The sequence below is a fragment of the Montipora capricornis genome, chromosome 2 (genome assembly GCF_036669925.1).
Source record: "Montipora capricornis isolate CH-2021 chromosome 2, ASM3666992v2, whole genome shotgun sequence".
In the NCBI taxonomy this organism is placed as follows: Eukaryota; Metazoa; Cnidaria; class Anthozoa; order Scleractinia; family Acroporidae; genus Montipora; species Montipora capricornis.
Window position 1 is genome coordinate 62,402,871 of NC_090884.1, and position 17,500 is coordinate 62,420,370.

General features: G+C 40.6%; 2 protein-coding genes across 3 annotated transcripts in view; one reads left to right on the plus strand and one right to left on the minus strand.

Moving 5' to 3' along the window:
• The window catches only part of LOC138030501 (kinesin-like protein unc-104), a 67,423-nt gene extending 54,338 nt beyond the window's left edge, over positions 1-13,085 (plus strand). For both annotated transcript variants that reach the window (XM_068878411.1, XM_068878407.1), the window contains 19 exons: positions 261-304; positions 656-695; positions 1,063-1,134; positions 5,277-5,346; positions 5,527-5,611; positions 5,688-5,859; positions 5,948-5,999; positions 6,407-6,489; positions 6,568-6,609; positions 6,779-6,837; positions 7,281-7,426; positions 7,598-7,834; positions 8,712-8,756; positions 9,104-9,207; positions 10,579-10,651; positions 11,387-11,434; positions 11,532-11,591; positions 11,726-11,850; positions 12,564-13,085. In XM_068878411.1, the coding sequence (XP_068734512.1) occupies positions 261-304; positions 656-695; positions 1,063-1,134; positions 5,277-5,346; positions 5,527-5,611; positions 5,688-5,859; positions 5,948-5,999; positions 6,407-6,489; positions 6,568-6,609; positions 6,779-6,837; positions 7,281-7,426; positions 7,598-7,834; positions 8,712-8,756; positions 9,104-9,207; positions 10,579-10,651; positions 11,387-11,434; positions 11,532-11,591; positions 11,726-11,850; positions 12,564-12,600 (1,594 nt within the window). In that variant the 3' untranslated portion in view covers positions 12,601-13,085. The remainder of the gene's footprint in view (positions 1-260; positions 305-655; positions 696-1,062; positions 1,135-5,276; positions 5,347-5,526; positions 5,612-5,687; positions 5,860-5,947; positions 6,000-6,406; positions 6,490-6,567; positions 6,610-6,778; positions 6,838-7,280; positions 7,427-7,597; positions 7,835-8,711; positions 8,757-9,103; positions 9,208-10,578; positions 10,652-11,386; positions 11,435-11,531; positions 11,592-11,725; positions 11,851-12,563) is intronic.
• Positions 13,086-16,916: 3,831 nt separating this feature from the next.
• LOC138030476 (uncharacterized) overlaps positions 16,917-17,500 on the minus strand; it is a 2,875-nt gene continuing 2,291 nt past the window's right edge. The window contains exon 2 of the mRNA XM_068878388.1: positions 16,917-17,500. This exon is cut by the window's right edge and continues 1,561 nt beyond it. Within this exon, the coding sequence (XP_068734489.1) occupies positions 17,491-17,500 (10 nt within the window). The 3' untranslated portion in view covers positions 16,917-17,490.

Genomic DNA, 17,500 nt, shown 5'->3' on the forward strand with positions numbered 1-17,500 from the left:
TTTGAGTTGGTGCATGATTTTATGATATGTGATATAAGATGCATGATAATTACAAAACCTGTGATATCTCATGTGTTTATTTTATTAATGCTTATTGTTTTATTTTTTCTTTGTCTATTAATCATAATATTTTTATTGATTAATCATTCAACTATACCCCTTTTTATAAATACATTTTTTGTAATATTTACTTTTATTCTTTTATTATTATTACTTTAACTGTTGAAGCTTGTACTTATATGCATTCTGATTCATTGCAGAGCCGTCATAAGAGGAGGAAAACTGGAATCAAAGTCTCTAAATGGTATCTGACAAAACTTTCTAGCGTTTGTAGACATTAAGTAGACAAGGTGTTAACGAATCAAGTGCGGCGTAACGCTACTGTGAATCCAGGTCAGAGATTTTTCTCTTTCCTTGGGTGATGCACAAAAAAGTTCTTGATGCTGTTGATCAGCGAAGGCACTTCATTCATCACGTTAACAGTAGCGTTAGTCCTCACTTGATTCATTTACGTCTATGTATTATACACGCCACTAAGGACAACACTCATTTACAGTAAACTAAACAAGCTTTGAATTAAGATTTTTGCAGAAATAAAACTGTCGGAAAGCCGTTGGTTGTGAATCATACTGATGTTGTTTATTTTTTGCTTTAGAATCGCAGTGTACCATGTCTTTGCCTTATCAATTCTGCGGGTAAGGAACTATGAAAATGTAACAACAGTCGCAAAATCAAGTGTTGCTCTTTCTTTTTGGAATAGACGGAAAGGCCTTCATTAGAATTTTAATATTCTCAAACAAGATATCTTTTTCCAGTGAATAGCCGGGCACTCCAATTTACCTGTTACTCTCTTTTTCTCGTATGCATTCTCTGTTGGGTGGCGGTTAAAGTGATGGACGAAGAGCATTTAATACATGATCTGTAAAACCTACTAATCAAGGGATCTTTAACTTTGCGTCCTTAAAATTCTTGAACGCAGTATTTTATTTAAATTTTTTACGTTTACTGCACTTATCCTCTAAAGTGGCTACGATTCACTTAACACCATTGGTTGCTTTACAGTGCAGATGAAGGAGGGCTAAAATTTGATTTGCTGATGTGGGTTGAAGTCCACGAAATGACACCAACTGGAGTGTAAGTTTGTCAGCCTTATATCTGAAAAGTTGGTTTTATCAAGAGAAAAATTTGTAAGCTTAACCTAAGTTTCTTTCCTCGTTCGATGAAACAGAATTTCGTGTATCACTCCCCACTGACGCAGCACCTCAGTTTCTTTCTTTTTTTTTTAAGTAATTATGGCAACTAACATTACAAACATTACTCATCGTACAATCCGCCCAACACACAGTTTCTTCAGAAGCTAAGCCCTTGATTTTTATTACATCTCGCGAATACTACACGAGCCATAATCGGTCAATGAATCGCTACTTGAAAAGTTTAATTATATTACACAAACTCCATGCGAAATATATGAGAGAGCATCAGGTAGAATCCCGCTTATTGTGCTACGAACCACTCTTTAACGCGTCTAAAGAAAACAAAAAAAAAAAGACCATACCCCCAGAGCAAGGACAAAAGGAAGGTCAGATGTGACGTAGTACCATCACTCCCTGCAGCCCTATAACACGCCACTGACATGTGATACTCCATCTTTCCTGCTGTGCTACGAACACTTGAACAGGTAGGTGAATGTTGTGACCGCTTTTTTGCGTTATTTCGATTGTTCCAAGTCCCATCTCGGCTCCTTTCGAGACATCTTTCTATCAGTTAAGTAATCCCTTTCCTTTCAAAAGCATATCTTCGATCTTCGCAATGAAAAAGTCAAGGTGACACCGATCAAGATCCAGGTCTCGTTCGAGTTCAAGACATGATGCTCGTCGTGTTGATTCAGAGCGTTTGCATTCACCAAGCCGTCCTTAACGCCCGAGGATTTCGGATGAAGATCAGAAGAGGGCTCTGTTGCCACTTTTAGGCCATGAACTCGGGCTGATGAGCCACCATCTTGGGCTAATGAGCCACCAACCGGGGTTTGTGAACCCAAAAGGAGGCTAATAAGTCCTTCAACGATGCTGGAAATCAAAGTGACAGGGTTAGGTTAAGGTTAGGGTTAGGGTTAAAGTGAATGGCAGCCCAATCACACCTCCATCCCTGACCTTGCTCATAACGACAGATGCATCCAAGACAGGATGGGGTGCGGTCTGCTAAGGGCATCGCACAAATGGGCGTTGGTCGTAAGAGGAAAGCACACTTCATATAAACGTATTAGAACTCAAAGCTGCCTAAAGTCCTTTCTGAAGAATCATTCTCACCGAGTTGCCTTCCTCGGAATGGACAGCACCACAGCAATAGCCCATGTCAACAACAAGGGCGCCGGTTGCCAGGTCGACTTTCATCATAACTTTAACTTGGAACTCTGGAGGTGGTGCCTGGAGAGGAACATAGTGTTGTCCGCACAACATGTTCCCGCCAAACTAAACACTATTCCAGACACGGAATCGAGGGTGTTCAACGACAACAGCGAATGGAAGATAAAGCCTCAGATTTTCTTTTCCTTTCTGAAAGAATGCGAAATCAACCTGTTTGGTTCTCGCCTGCCCGCCCAGCTCCCCAAGTACTTGAGCTGGAGACTGGACCCAGAGGCCTTGCATGCGGATGCTCTGACAATGAAACTGGGCACTCTTTAAGGGTTATACGTTCCCACCTTTTAATCTGATTCCAGCTGTATTGAACAAAGTAACTCAGGACAAAGCAGACATCATATTAGTTGCACCCCTCTGGCAAGCACAGCCTTGGTGGCCGCTCCTCCTGAGCCTTGTGGTCGAGCAACCAGTCCTCATCCCAACCACCAGACACCTTTTGAGGGATCCATCAGACCGTCAAAGGACTCACCCAATGTTTCCCAGATTGCACCTAGCTGTGTTTCACATCTCCGCTACCAACTTTATCAAGATACTCCTTCCCTTCACGAAAAAAGTACAGATCAGCTTAAGGACGCTGGAGTTGCTGGTGTGATAAAAGAAAGGTTGATCCCTTTTCGGCATCTTTAGCTGACATCCTACTCTAGCTAACCGAGTTCTTCAATGTCGGAGCGGCTTACCGCTTAGTTAATGTTACCCGTTAAGCTATTTCCACAGCCACGCCAAGGTGGATGGTGAGTGAGTGAGTGAGTGAGTGAAGCTATTAGTCTCTCCCCTCGGGGCTTTTCAGGACTAATTTACAATGTTTCTCGGGGGACTTTAGCCAGACTGCTTATTACACAGTTTACAATTTTATGTTAGGTTTCAATGGTTTTCCTGTGGGTCAACATCTTTCAGTTACCCAGCTACTGGAAGGAATATTCAATAGCCGTCCCCCTAAACCTAGGTACTCCCACACTTGGGACGTAACTCTTGCCACTAAATACCTTGCATCGCTTGGTGGTAACAGGTTATTGTCTCCAAAGCAATTATCGCTTAACCTTGCCATGTTATTCTGGTTAGCCTGCCTGGAAAGAGTCTCGGCGCTAACAAAATCGGATCTTCGGCACTACCGCAGCCTTTCCAGGAGCCGTGGAGTTAACGCTCTCAGCTCCTCGTAAACAGGGCTTCTCCGATCGACTTCCGAAGGCCTTTTTTGCTCGATTTCCAGACTCTGCCCGATTGAGACATTATGCTCGTACTTAAAAGCCACACGTGCGGTTTGTTCAGCCGTTTTCTCCCTCTTCCAATGTGGATCCGTAGTTTTTCTTTATGTAAAGCCTCACAAACCGATTACGGCACCGTCCTTCCGGAGGTGGCTTCGTTCGCCACTCAAGGTTTCTGGTGTCGACACCAATATCTTCAAGGCACATTCTGTGCGTGGAGCTTCAACTACTGCAGCAACCGATTCCAATGTTCCCTTGTTGGAGATTGTAAGGATGACCGCTTGGTCTACTCTCAAATTTCAGAGGTTTTATTACAAACCTGTTCACAGCTCAGCGTTTGCTCATGTAGTTCTTCAATGAGCCTGTTTTTCCGCTGTACGCTCATCTTGAGTTGAGCCCCGTCACTGCGGATCTTTAGATCAACGATTTGATATTGTCACTTCGAGGTTTTTGTCTTTAAAGTGTCATTAAAATATCACCAGTTGTCTGACTGACCCCCTTTTTTTGCGTTGAACTCTGCCTGATGTTATCTCAAATATTCCGAACGGAGTTTTTGTAATATAATCACGATTGTAATTGCAATTATATTGACAAACGAAATGAGAAACATATTAGGACCCACCCACCCTTCCCGGTCAGTGTCTTTTTGCATCATACAGGCGCCATGCCCTGTTGGTGTGCCAATATAAGACCCGTGGTGCTTGCTATTCACAGCGTTGAAAGTATGGAGTATCACATGCCAGCGACGTGTTATATGGCCGCAGGGAATTATGGCACTACGTCATATCTGGCCTTTTTTTTTGTCCTTTGAGTGGTTCGTAGCACAATAAGTGGGATTCTTCCTGATGTTATCTCATTTATTTCTCACTTCGTTTGTTACTATAATTGCAATAGCTCTTGTCATGGTTAGTTTTTCTCATTTGCATTGCAATGTAACCTAGCATGTATGTGAGGCAAATTCGGGCTATTTTGTAGTTTTAACCCGAAATTGCCTCGCACACACGTTAGATTACATTGTAAAGCAAAGGAGAAAAACTAACCGTGAAAAGGACTATTATACAGGCAAGCCGCTTCGCGGCCTTGGTATAATTGTGATTTTGTGTCTTGAAGAACATGATAAATACGTTGCTAACTTCGTTTTCTCAGGTCCTACTGTAAGCTCAGTGCGGGTTCTTGAGTTTACGACCCCAGGGCACTCCGGCTCGGAAAAATACGGGCCTTAAATTTAGTTCAGCCATTGAACACAGTCTGTAAGAGGCGTTTATAATAAAGCTAGTGCCTGTTGCCGATACAACGATTGCTCTGATTGACTAGATGGTAGGGAATTATTCTACCATCATGCCCACGCCGATAACATTTATGCAAATTAGAGCCAAACCTAAACGTAATTCCGACGTCAAATTGGCGCTTTTCTGTTGTCATTGACGTTTGTTTAGCCGGAGATTCTTGATAATATCGACTAAATTTAATTGCGTTAATTGTTAATTTCAGTTGACACTGTCCCCGATTAGTGCTCCAGCGCTAGAACGACTATACAGTTGGGATTCTAAATCAGTTGTTGTTGTTTGTTATTTTATTTGTGATTGTGTTTCATAGGCCCTGAAAGTATGTATTGACAAAAGTTTGTAAAAGGAAAATTTTTTTTTTTATTTTTTAGTTATTTACCGTGTGTTGTCAGACGTAAAAATGAGAACATCTCTTGTGGCGGTGTCTTTCTTCTTCATCAGGTAACTGAAGAAAAAAAAAACAGAAGTTCTTCCTTTCATCCGTGCATTTTGTGTATTTAATAAGTACTCTGGGCTTACTACTAGTATCTGGGTTTGTATTATTCAGGTAAAGCAACTCGACTCCTGTGTTCGGCACCTCGATGGGTGACTTTACACCCATTCGTCTAATTTTCTTTTCAGGGAATCCAAAGGCGACTTGTGGTCACTGTGATACATGAGAACTCTCCAGATGTTAGAATACGACGAGTTGTAGACGTTGTTATCGGTACGTGTGTTTTTATCCTCAAATTACAAAACATTAAAAGGTACTTATCAGATTCTAACTCCTTTCGTTTTCGAAGGTCGTGTCAGGACTTCTCTTGCACCTTCCACACCAGGAGAAACTTCACCTGAATTGGTTTCTTTGAGTGTCGTGTTGCACGAGATCCAGTCCCACCCGGATGAAAACAAATCTGTGTACAGATTCGAGGCGGCCTGGGACTCGTCTCTTCATAACTCAATCTTACTAAACAGGTATGAGGTCAGGTCAATAAGTGATTATTTCGGTAATTGTTTCTGTTTGTCATCAGGAGTAAACCACACTGTGTATGATGCTTTGCAGGGTGACTCCATCCGGAGAGCTGGTTTTCCTTACCATGTCAGCTTATCTTGAGGTCAGTTTTCAACGCTTCCCCCGTGCTTACTGTGAATTTAAAACAAAAACCAAAAGGTGTCCTCGTAGCAACAAGCAAGACCAAAATTACGTTTGATAGAGTTATTTGTCCTGAAATCCACATGAGGCGTTAGCTGAAGAATAGAAATAGACCCACCCTGGTCAGAGGTATGAAAATGGACCCAAACCTCTACCTTGTTTGAGTTCAGTCATTTTCATACTTGGGCTAACGCACAGATTTCCTGAGATTTCTAGCACTCCAAATTACCCTTTGATAGTTAATTTTATACTGAATCACTTGGTTGTCATTAGGTTTTATACGGTATATCAATGACTGATGTAACACGTTCAGCAAAAGTTGGAGATTTCGTTAAGTTAATTGCCAACTTCAGCTTTTTTTGCTTACAGATGGAAAACTGTTGTCAGGCGACTTGTGTTACCAAGGACCTCTCTTTCTGCGTGTTTGGGAGAGATTCCAAAACATCACCTCGGTGAGTTCGTAAGACACTTTGCTAAACAGTTCAGATTTGGATCTTGACAGTTATTACATATATGATTACCTTTTTCAGGTCCGTTTGGAGTTTATTTGGTTCGCCGAGGCGTCCTGAGAAGTAAGTTACTTAGCCCATATCGTAAATATGTTCTTGTAATTCACTCTGTTCTACTTTGTTTCTGTCACTTGTAACATCAATGAAATAACTTGGCAGCAAGGAAAGACCTCAGCATTTTGAAATTGTTGAGATCTAGTCATATGTAACCTTTATTTTGGATTTATTTCAGTGATAAACTCAGCGACATATACGAGCTGGTTTTTCATCCAGCTGACGAACGAGGCCAGTGTAAGTACCTTTCTAAGATTGCGTGGGCTTGTGCCGAACCTTATGTGATTTTACCTCAATTGACATCTTTAAGAGGAGCTTCTGAGCGGTTCATTTCCTGGTCTCGTTTGGGACAAATCTTTATTTTTCACTAGATAAACTGGAAAATTCGTTCTCAGTATCCATAAGAACTTCAGAATGGGAGATTCATAAGGTTTTTTTTAGGGCATAGACCGGTGGAGACATCTGGAGAAACTATTGGTTAACTGAATCCTTGCTATTTTTTATCTATCCAAGGAGCTCCAGCAGCCTCGTTTTCTAAAATGTGCATTAACTGAAAGCTATGCCGATGATTATTGTGAACAATTACTTTTGTTTCAATTTCCAAAATTCTCTTTTCTAAATTTTGTGGCGTTTTTACACAGACTGAGAGTCGCTCTTTGCCTTTCTTTGGTCTATTTCAGTGTTAAAGACGAAAAGGAGAGTGGTCATGGACACGTCTAGGATTTACGTGAGAGGAGAGGAAAACCTTGGAGACTGGAAACCGAGAGACACCTCGCTTATTGAGGAACATCAGGCTCATTTGGAGAAACTGGAACGAGTTCAAGAGGTGAAAGTTCAAATATTTGCCGACGTGATCATGCTCCTTTTCGTAGTTCTTCTGTTAGCCTTATGTCGTAACTAAGCAAACGAGCATCACTCGCCTTTGTCTTTCTTGTGACTTCCGGCAATGTTAAAAATGGTGAGTTAACATTGCTACTTGACTGCGTGATATTTGCAGGTGGGTAAGGCGCGTCATATCCTGTCTCTTGGAGACAAGCTTATGTCCTGTGATCGCCCTGATTCTGTGTTGTTAGTGGATTCAGGTGTTTTCTCCGACGGTAGCACTTATTCCAGTCGCGGGAGCCTGGGCTCTATTTCCCTGTCCTCTTCGTTCTTGTCAGTTGCTTCACTTCCGGCTGGTAAACCTCAGCGTTTTGCGAAAAGCCCCGACACGGAAAAAGCTTTGTTACATAAGGTAAGGCACTTGTAATCCTTGGCTTGCTTGTTTAGTCTCTGAAGCACCGGGTCCAACCAAGAAAAAATGAGGGGACAGAGAGTGAGGCTCAAGGCGTTGGCCGAGATATGTTATGTCCACGAAAGTTATTGTTAGACGAGCAGAAGTCTTTGTTCTAGGGGAAGTCTGTCTTCCGAAGCGTCCGCATGCAGTCTTGCTTCGCTCTCAGGTTCTTAGTGAAAAGAGAAAATGATGGCGCACGTGGAAGGCTGATGAATATATATCTTCTTTCAAACATCGGACCGAGGTTGGCCTGCATGCGGACGTCTCGGAAGACTTCCGCTCGTCTAAAAATAACTTTCGTGGACATGACATATCCCAAGGGCTGGACCGGGAGCCTCCTTCTCTGTCCCCTCATTTTCTCTTGGTCCAACCCATGGGCCTTAGGTACCACAGAGTTCACCGTGACTTGATTGACAGGACCTTTCTTATTATTATGCCAACGCCACCGCCCCAGTCGCCTTCTCTTCCTTTTTTCACAGTTCTTAAAACTGGGAAGCTTCCAGTTTCCTTAAGGAGCGGGGTTAGGGTTGGGGTTAGCGACGAGGAGTATGTACACAATGTAAAGCGGCACGTTTCTTAAAATGTGGGTGGTTCTCAGTAAACTGACCTTTTGCTGCTTCTCGATGTTTATGTCACAGTTTCCAGAGAGTTTTTACATCTTTATCCAAGCCCTTTGGAGGAGACCCAGAGCTCTGATCACTTCAGGCACAGTTTCTGTTTTTAGGTCCCGTGTTATTACTTCGCATCGAACCCAAAAAGCTGAAATGGATGGAACAAATGAACAGAGATATTCTAGAATACAAATCCTTGACGTGTATATGTTTTTTTTTTTCAGTGTCTTGATCTTATGACCCAAAAAAAGAATTTTAGAAAAGATATGGTGAGTTTAGCCGAGATCACACTGTCAAGATGACATACATTTTCTCGCAAACGATTGACACACCTTATATGAATTTTAAACGGATGACCTTAATTTAGCTCCAACCCTAAACTTATTCTAGAGATATAATCAACGTGTCACTTTTCTAACCTTGCTTCCTATATCCGTACTGTAAGTTACACCTTAACAAACGTAAGCTACTTTAGGGTTCTCGAACTCTGCTTTTAAGAAGTAGTGCATTGTTTTACTTATATCCCAGCGCCTTCCTTCCCTCCTCCCCTCCCGCGGAGGAAAAAATCTCCAAGGATGACATTTTTACCATTTTTTTGTCATGGAATTTATTTCAGAGTTGCGCACCAACATCGGAGTTATGCACAAGACACCACATCGGAAAAGAGGAAGAAGCTAACATTGAGTTTTATTTACCGGAGGTGATTCAAATTCGGAAAAAGTAAGTGCTTTAAACTATCCTTGTGATTGGAACACAATTTCTTTAAAAGTTGAGTCCTAGTCAGAGTGGTTAGGGCGGCGGACTTGACATTCGAAGGTCCCGAGTTCGAGTTGCGCTCTGATCCTCAGCTGTCTTTGAAAAGAGCCAACTGGTCCGCACCCCTCTCCGCTAGTAGGGAATGTTTATTCGTTACATTGGACCAGAAAGGAGTTGTTCAGAGACAATTTATAAGTATATTTAAGTTTTTGAATATAGAGAGTTCATAATGCAATTTGTTTTTATGCGGTTGATACAAAAAGGGGTTAGATGACGCATTTTACTCGGAAAGATAGTTCGCAAACCCGTAATATTGTTTGAAGGAAGGGAAATCCAAGATGATGTGGTTTTGCTTATGGTATACATGCATACACGTTGGTAAAAATATGTCTCTATGGTCATGAGCTATTAAGGCAATCGGGAGAAGGTCAAATTCGAGTTGTTGGCATATCCCGTAAGAGGAGGGTATATAGTAATTAGTTTTGTTTGTTGAAAATAGGGTGAGGTCGTCCCCCTAACTGAGCTCTATCATGGTTCATTTCTCATAGTATATTTATATACATATTCACTATCTATCTTTCTCTCATGGGACCTAATCGAATTCGCATTGGACCACCTCCTTGTTGGCCTGATAGCACGGTAGGAAGAGCAGTGCGATCGCGCGGTTATTGGTTAACTCTCGTTCCAGTCTGGGTTTTTTTATTGTGTCTGTGAAACTGCTTGTAGTTTATAGCTGAACCATGATGTGCTATTCAAAAACGAATACGTAATGATGATGGTGATGATGATGAGATACTCACTTACTTTGCCGAGCACAAAAGCTCCGCTAATGACAATTGTAAAATTTAATCATCCTCTAGAACTACTTGCAGAATAAGACATCACGTCTCGAGTATAGAAAGTGTAAAAATAAAATAACAATGTTTAAGAATCTTGAAATATATTTCGCTCTTCGAGCCTTATCAGTCTGAGTTCGTCGAATGTGATACTCGAGACGTGATGTCTTATTCTGCAATTTGTTCTAGTTATTCAAACGCATTCCTAGGCTCGGCAATTACTATTTTTTCAAGTTAATCAACCTCAACTCGGGTCAAATCTTATTAAATGACGGTCATTTCTGAGAGGGGTCAACCTCTCGGTGCAGAAAAGAGAGCTAACGAACTCAACCCAAATGTTCCCTTAAGTCTGGAAATCGATCCCGGGTCACATTTGTGAAAGGCTAGCGCTTTGTCAAGTGCATCAACCCTTATCTCCTTTTGATGATGATAAGAAAGCTTCAGACTTGCATGCTTAAACCCCAGAACTCATTGTCCAACAACTGTTCACCTTTCACAGCCCGGTGATAAGTAAAAAAGGATATCTTCAAATCATGGACGACTGCAGCAGCAGGTGGACCAAGTGTTATGTTGTAAGTGTCAAATTCATTTTGATAGCAGTTCCGCTCCAGTCCTTTAAAAAGCTACTGACAGGTTGGCCATGTTGGAAAAGCACGGACTTGGATTCTGCCCGTTTCTTGCTGATCCAATTGTTTTACACTAGCAACACAAAAGTTATGTTGTTGTTTTCTCCTATGATTTTGTTGGTGGTGGCATTTTTTGCGCTTCGTTATTTTCTTGTAACTTATTCGAACCCCACTGAAAGTCGGAAGTCGCTATGTAGACTACCTATTTGCTTAAATCAGTGTTCGGCTAATTCTCTTTCTGTGTTTTTTCGAGCGCAAAACATTACTCTCTTTCTGGGGGTAACAGCTTATTGCTTTTCATAAAGTGAATTCTCTTACAGATTCACAATGCACATACATCCTTCTGCATTTAAAGAATTGCGTTTGAGAAAGAAAACGTTGCATCAAGATTTATTTTACGAAGAGAAGGTATAGAAGTGTGTACCTTGTTTAGTTGTTCGATATTTAAGCGTTCAGTTTACTCGTTGAAAATTTCGTACCATCTTTGTGACTGCAAAAAGCATTTGTTGACGACGGAGACTTGCATTTTGTTGCATTTAGTAAACACACAATCCCGTTAACGTGTTTACTAAATCGAAACCCCTTCGCTATTACCGAACAACTCTGTCTTAGAAGTCCTTTTCACGTCACAAGCATGCGATAGCCACATGCAATCTCTGACTGGCTTTTCTTTTCTCGCAGATTGTGAGAAAGCCTTATGTCCTATTTTATCGCCATGAAGCTGATCCGGTAAGCACAAAACACTGTACTTTAAGCCTTTCAGTTTGAACTCCATTGAATTGCTCGTACAAACTCTTTTCGACTTTTTGTTTGTTCTTTAACTTAGGTTGAGGACTTTTTAATCAATCTCAGGCATTCCAAAGTGGAGTGCCCTGAATATTTTGTGGTGAGCATTAAACGAGTCTTGTCAGTGGTAGCATTCTTGAATTGTTTTGGGACTTTCCGTCATTATGGGTGCATTTCTTATTATGAACCCTAAATAATAACCACACCTAAAGTTCTTTATGTTTTGGTTTACAGACGTTCAGCGTTTTCTCGATTCATACCAGACAATGCAGATTCCTTGTACGAACGACAACAGAGAAGGAAGAAGATGCCTATGCTTGGCTTTACGCTCTTGACCCTCTGTTAGTTGGAAGTATAAGGTACTGTAACCTGCTATTGTTTGGTATTATAAGCAGCTTCTATTGTTTTTAAGTCAAAGTCGTTGTTTTAATTGTTTAGTCTTGGGTAGCGAGACAATCACATTATGCGTTACGAGAGCTACTACGTTACCCCTTTTTGGAGCTACGGGGGTGTGAGGGGGACATCTAAGGGTCAACACGGCGACGGGTGTTGGATGTGAGCCACGTTTACGGAACGTTGTATAATCGTGCATTACTTGTATTGTTTTACTCATCGCACACCGCAGTCCTGTCTCCCGGTATCCGCTCTATAAGAGGGAAAGTGTGACCGAGTATTCTGCAGTTAAAAGGCCTTTTTTTCTCAGGTTTGTTTTTAAATATAGCGCTGAATAGGGTCGCAAGTTGATGATTGAAATTCATTACTTGTGCTCATACTCCAAGTTAAACGTCTTTTGGAGTAAAGTAAAGTTTTATGTATACACGGTGGTAGTGTTTGCAACCAGCACTGTTAAGGTGCCTACTGGACGAAGGCAACCAAAAAAAAAAACTTTGGTTAATTATCATTGTGAATCAGTAGGAAGATCGCGACCAAAAAATAAAGATAGGCAAGAGGCTTCACTTAGCTTGCATTTTGTCTGGCCTTTTGCACCAAAGTTCACCGATCAACCCAATATGCGCGTCGCAGGTCGTGTACATTTTGAGGAAATAAAACAAATACTAATTACTTTCCTTAGGTCAAGAAAAGGAAGCGTAAAACAAGGACAAAAGTAAATATTGGGAGGTGATTACTTGGACTTTATCATGTAGAGGAGCCAACAAATGGACAACGGGACACTGACACATCACTGAGAGCCCGTAAAGCGGCTTCCATCCTTATATTTGCTTCATCGAGCTCCCCTCTCGTAATTGAGTCCTCGGACTGCAAGGGAGGTGATCAGCACAGCCATTTATTTTTATTACAAGGAAAACTTCAGCTAAAAAGAAAATTTGGATACTGAGAGGGAAGAAGGGACATTCAAGCATTGTAATTTTAGTTTAATTGTTAACAAATTTCGTACCATTGTATATAACAAATAATGAATTTCGTCATCAGTCCAAAGAATGGTCTCGTCATATTTTTCAAGCTTCGTTGGAAGACAAGTAATGTTTTTAGCGAGTTTGATGACTGAGGTACGTTTGGACGAAGAGCGTTCTCAGTAATTGTACAATTTTATCACTGGATTGTTGCATATTAAACAGGAGAGAGGGGTTATACGGTGTACTCTTGTCCGAGGCTCTATTTGGGTTGTCTTATAAAGTGCTTTTTGTCGACCTCGGCGTATTTCAGAATGCTACCCATATAGTGCCAGAGCGTATTACCGACTGGAGCTCTTTTTAGTCCAACTCGTATTTCATGCGTTGTCTTACGTATTTCAGGTGTCGCATACAGTCACAGACTCCCTTTTTTCCGTTACAGTGTAATTAAAAAGCTTTTTTCACAGTCATGCGCAGAACGCGCTATCTATAGTAAAGAACTAAAGCACAGCTTCATTGTCGGGCCATACAGTTTTGAAAACATTGCAAATCAACATTGAGGAATTGAGAAGTGGTCATGCGAAAACTTGCTGTCTTTTTAAAATGATTTTATTGAGAGAAAGCACGACATTTACTGGAAATGACAATACACTTAAATCACTGGGCACAAGCTAATTTTACAACACCACACGACATACTAAAGGAGTACGGTAACAACCCGCGTATAAGAACCTAAAATTTAAGAAACTGTCAGGCTAAAATTTTCATTTTAGTGCCCCTTTTCATAAGAACCTTTTTAGCCTAAAATTTTCAATAGGTTATTGTACAAAACTGAAGGCACAGATGAAATGTAACACAGCATGCATTTAATGGAGATTGCAGCATGAAAGACGTGCATGCTAGTACTTTGGAAACATAAATTGACCGTATGGTTATCTAAACTGTATGCTATTATTTAATACTGGAATATATGGTAGAGATATAACTTTCCGAGGAGCAAGGAAGATGCTTTTTCAAAATTAGATGCCACGGCTTCGACATTTGCTTCAACATCCGTTTGATTTTGTTGTTGAAATATGGCAGACAAACGGCTCCAACTTCATTCAACATTCGCGAAAACAAAAGAAATGTTGAATGGTTGTTGAAGCAAAGTTTAAACCCTTTTAAACTCATACAACATCGATTGCACTTCGTTTCAACATGTTTCTAAGGTTGAAAAGGGGAGGAAGGGGAGGGGAGGGGGGGGGGGACGGTTTGAACATCGCTGTTTATCAAAATAGCACGGATGTTGAAAGCGTTTGCCGGGCCTTAATCTGTGATACCGCCTTTAATAGAACAAGGCAACTATACTATTTCAAATTACTCTGACCGCGAAGTTATTCCATATTCCAATGCACATATTTCTCTCCAATGTTGTCTGGCAGTCCGATCGCCATAGCAACTGTATTCTTCCCAGTCATAAACAATCCGAGAACCATGGAAATAAGAATGGTGGGCATGCGCAAACCCAAACCTTTTCAAAAAAAAATTTTGTCCACAAACAGCTTAATCTCTTGAACAAAAATTCATCTTCCAAATCGGCACCCTTAATCCTCACTGTACAAACGAACGCTTTTCATTTAACTAATATATTCCTATTTTTCACGTTGCCATGTTACCACCAATAGCGTAGATCCTACTCTACTGTAAAAACTACACGCAACCCATAATTCCTCGATTCGCTCTGACGAAGGGCTAACGCTCAAAACGTCAGCTTTTAGAATCTCTGTACGGTGGCCAATTTACATTATCAACTCCGTTGATAAAACCAAATTTTTGATCTCTTGAAAGGCGGCCGTCCCGTAGACTTTTAGTGTGTCAGAAATGCACTTCTGGTTTTTTATCTCTTGACATTGATTTATATAATTACGATTATGGGAGTATGTTTGATGCGCCGTTTTCAGAATTGATCATGAGGTGCCTACTATTGTTATTGCGCATACGTTCTGCGCATCTCCAGATACTCCGATTTCCTATCGGTGGTGCTTTCCAATGCAGGGTTATTTTTGCGCGGTTTAAAACTATGCAGAGAAAGTAGCTCTAACTAAGTACTCTTGGTATCCAAAAAGAAGATTGGGTGTAACCACGCATTCTTTAGAGATAATTGAGCTTCAATTTGCGAAAGAACGCCATACGATGCTTGTATTTTAGAGCTTTATACGAATGTTCATGAATTATCTTTGAAAAATTCGTGGTTACCTCCGATTTTCTTTTCGGATTTCCTTGTTAGGATCTGCATTTCCTGCATAATCATAAACCGGGGCAAAAATATCTTTGAATTTGTAGGCACCGTCCTTAACGTCAAGTTTTCCCTCAAGCGCTGCTCCTCAAGTAAGGATAAATTCGTGCATTTATACCGTAAGCTAAAAATAACGCTAACCTTCACCTTTACCTTGTTGTTGAAAATAGGTAGCAAATGCTTGGACTTAAAGGGTCACTTTGTGTTGGAGGTCAAAATTGGACGTGCATCTGGTGATGATTAGGTGCTATATTGGACATAAGTGTAGGAGGGTGGGGAGGGTACATAACAACACAGGTACTACATGTTCTATCTGGCAACCGATACTTGAACCAACTTTGCTTTGTCTGAACTATTTCGAACTCTTATATTTTTATTGGTAACGGTGGCCTATAACCCCATGCAGGAAATTCATTTCAAGCAGCAGTATAGAAGAAAGTGAATTTATAATCGCTCCCTTGCTTTGCTTTTTAAACTTGACTTATTAGGGTTCAATATCAGATATTACAAATTCCATTGATGTGACAACACAAATTACAAATTACAAGTTTAGTAATGCATCATCAGTCCGTTGACGCAGTAAAGAATCTATAAATAAATACTGATCGGTATTTCCTTGTACAAACCAGCATCCTTTTTTGGTTTGGTACCTATCGGAGAGCCAAAACATCTACGCATGAGCTGACGAAATGTTTGAACAAGAGAGAAAAACGCATTACCTCCGAACATGGCGCCGGAGCGTCTTGCCAAACGAGTCATCTCGGGATTTGGCCCGTGGGATCACTTTTGGACGCAGTTAGCCCTATATTGGACCTTGTAGGAGCTGTGAGGCTACCGCTATATTGCTTTCAAGTACCAGCCTTCCTCCCGGTACGGCACGTTGGCCCCTTAACCATATGAGACAGATCCCACTCCTACTCACAGCTCCAGACCGCCCGCTCAATTTAGCATAAGATTTCGATTGCTTAAATATTCCCCGAAAAAGTCCTTTTATTTCTCAGATTAAAAAGGGTACGCACAAGCCCTGCTAAAGGTAACATACGAACGTGTATAAACTGATTTCATCTCGAATTTCAGAGTAACTCAGTACAAGAGCTAATATCTTCGAGACATTCCATTTACAGCTAACAAAATAGATAGCACATACGGATGTATAACTAAATATATTAATATTTAAGGAACGCTAATTAAAAGAAAAGCAGCTATACAAAATGCGGCCCTGGATTCTCATTTTAAAAGTTGTTAATTCAGTGGTACGGATAAAATCAGGTATCGCATTCCACAGCTTAGCTGGTAAGTACAATAAGAAAAAGAATTAAGACCACAACTCGTTGTTTCTAGGTTTACTGAGGAACAGAATGTAATTTCCACGAAGATCATATTACGAAGAAAACCGGAGAGAAAACTTAATATCATTGAAAAAAACAGACTTTAAGTCCCACCTGTATCTAAGAGACGCCATCTTGGCCTTTGACTCTATGACAGGTCAAGTACCAAACTACCTCAGTTCAAATTTTATTTCCAGAGGGAACATCAGCGGTCGGCCGACCACATCATCTACCCAGCTTAATATACCGCTTTTTAAAACCAAGTCGGGACAGAGATCATTTTATTACAGAACTGTAACTTTGTGGAATGCCTTAAAACCCCATTTTAAATTAAGTGAATCTCTTATCATAAACGTAAAATGAAAGCCTTCCTTTTAAATCAATTTTTAATGCATAAATTTTATATTTAAGGTGGGGCTTTACCTGAAAAAAGCGCACTTTTTGTATAGCATGTAGCAATCACAGTTTTAATCCAAACCATAACAAACTTTATATAACTGGAAAGCTTATACTCCAAAGGTTCTGAAAACGAATGTTTTTATGCACTGCCAGCAAAAGTAACCTGGTACCAGGCTGTCAAAGGCACTACCCCCAGTGCAAAACCCTCGGGTACCTGAGAAAAGATTTCTCTTTGCAGACTTCACAGACAAATAAACTTCTTATGTTATTTCAAAGAATAGTACCTAATTGTTGATATGAATGGAGGATTTTGCAAAATTGTAAAATCACATGCCAAAAGAGCCATCTCAAGTTAAACCATCAAAATGTGGGTGATTTTTCATTGATCATTTTTTCCCCAGCAAGCCCTTGACAAATTCCCTCATTCATATCAATTCATTTAATGAGCACTAACTCTCCTGAAAATTTCAGGTCAATAGCTTAAATCTTTCTTGAAATATCTTTTCTCAAAGGCAAAAATCGCTCGTTTTGAGAAAACAGACTTAAAGTTTACAACAAATTATATATTATGATTGTTCGGGGAAAAGAATATCAGTGGGTGGAAAACTATCCAGATTTAGTTCTCAGAGGCTTAAGGGAGCCTTAGAATCCT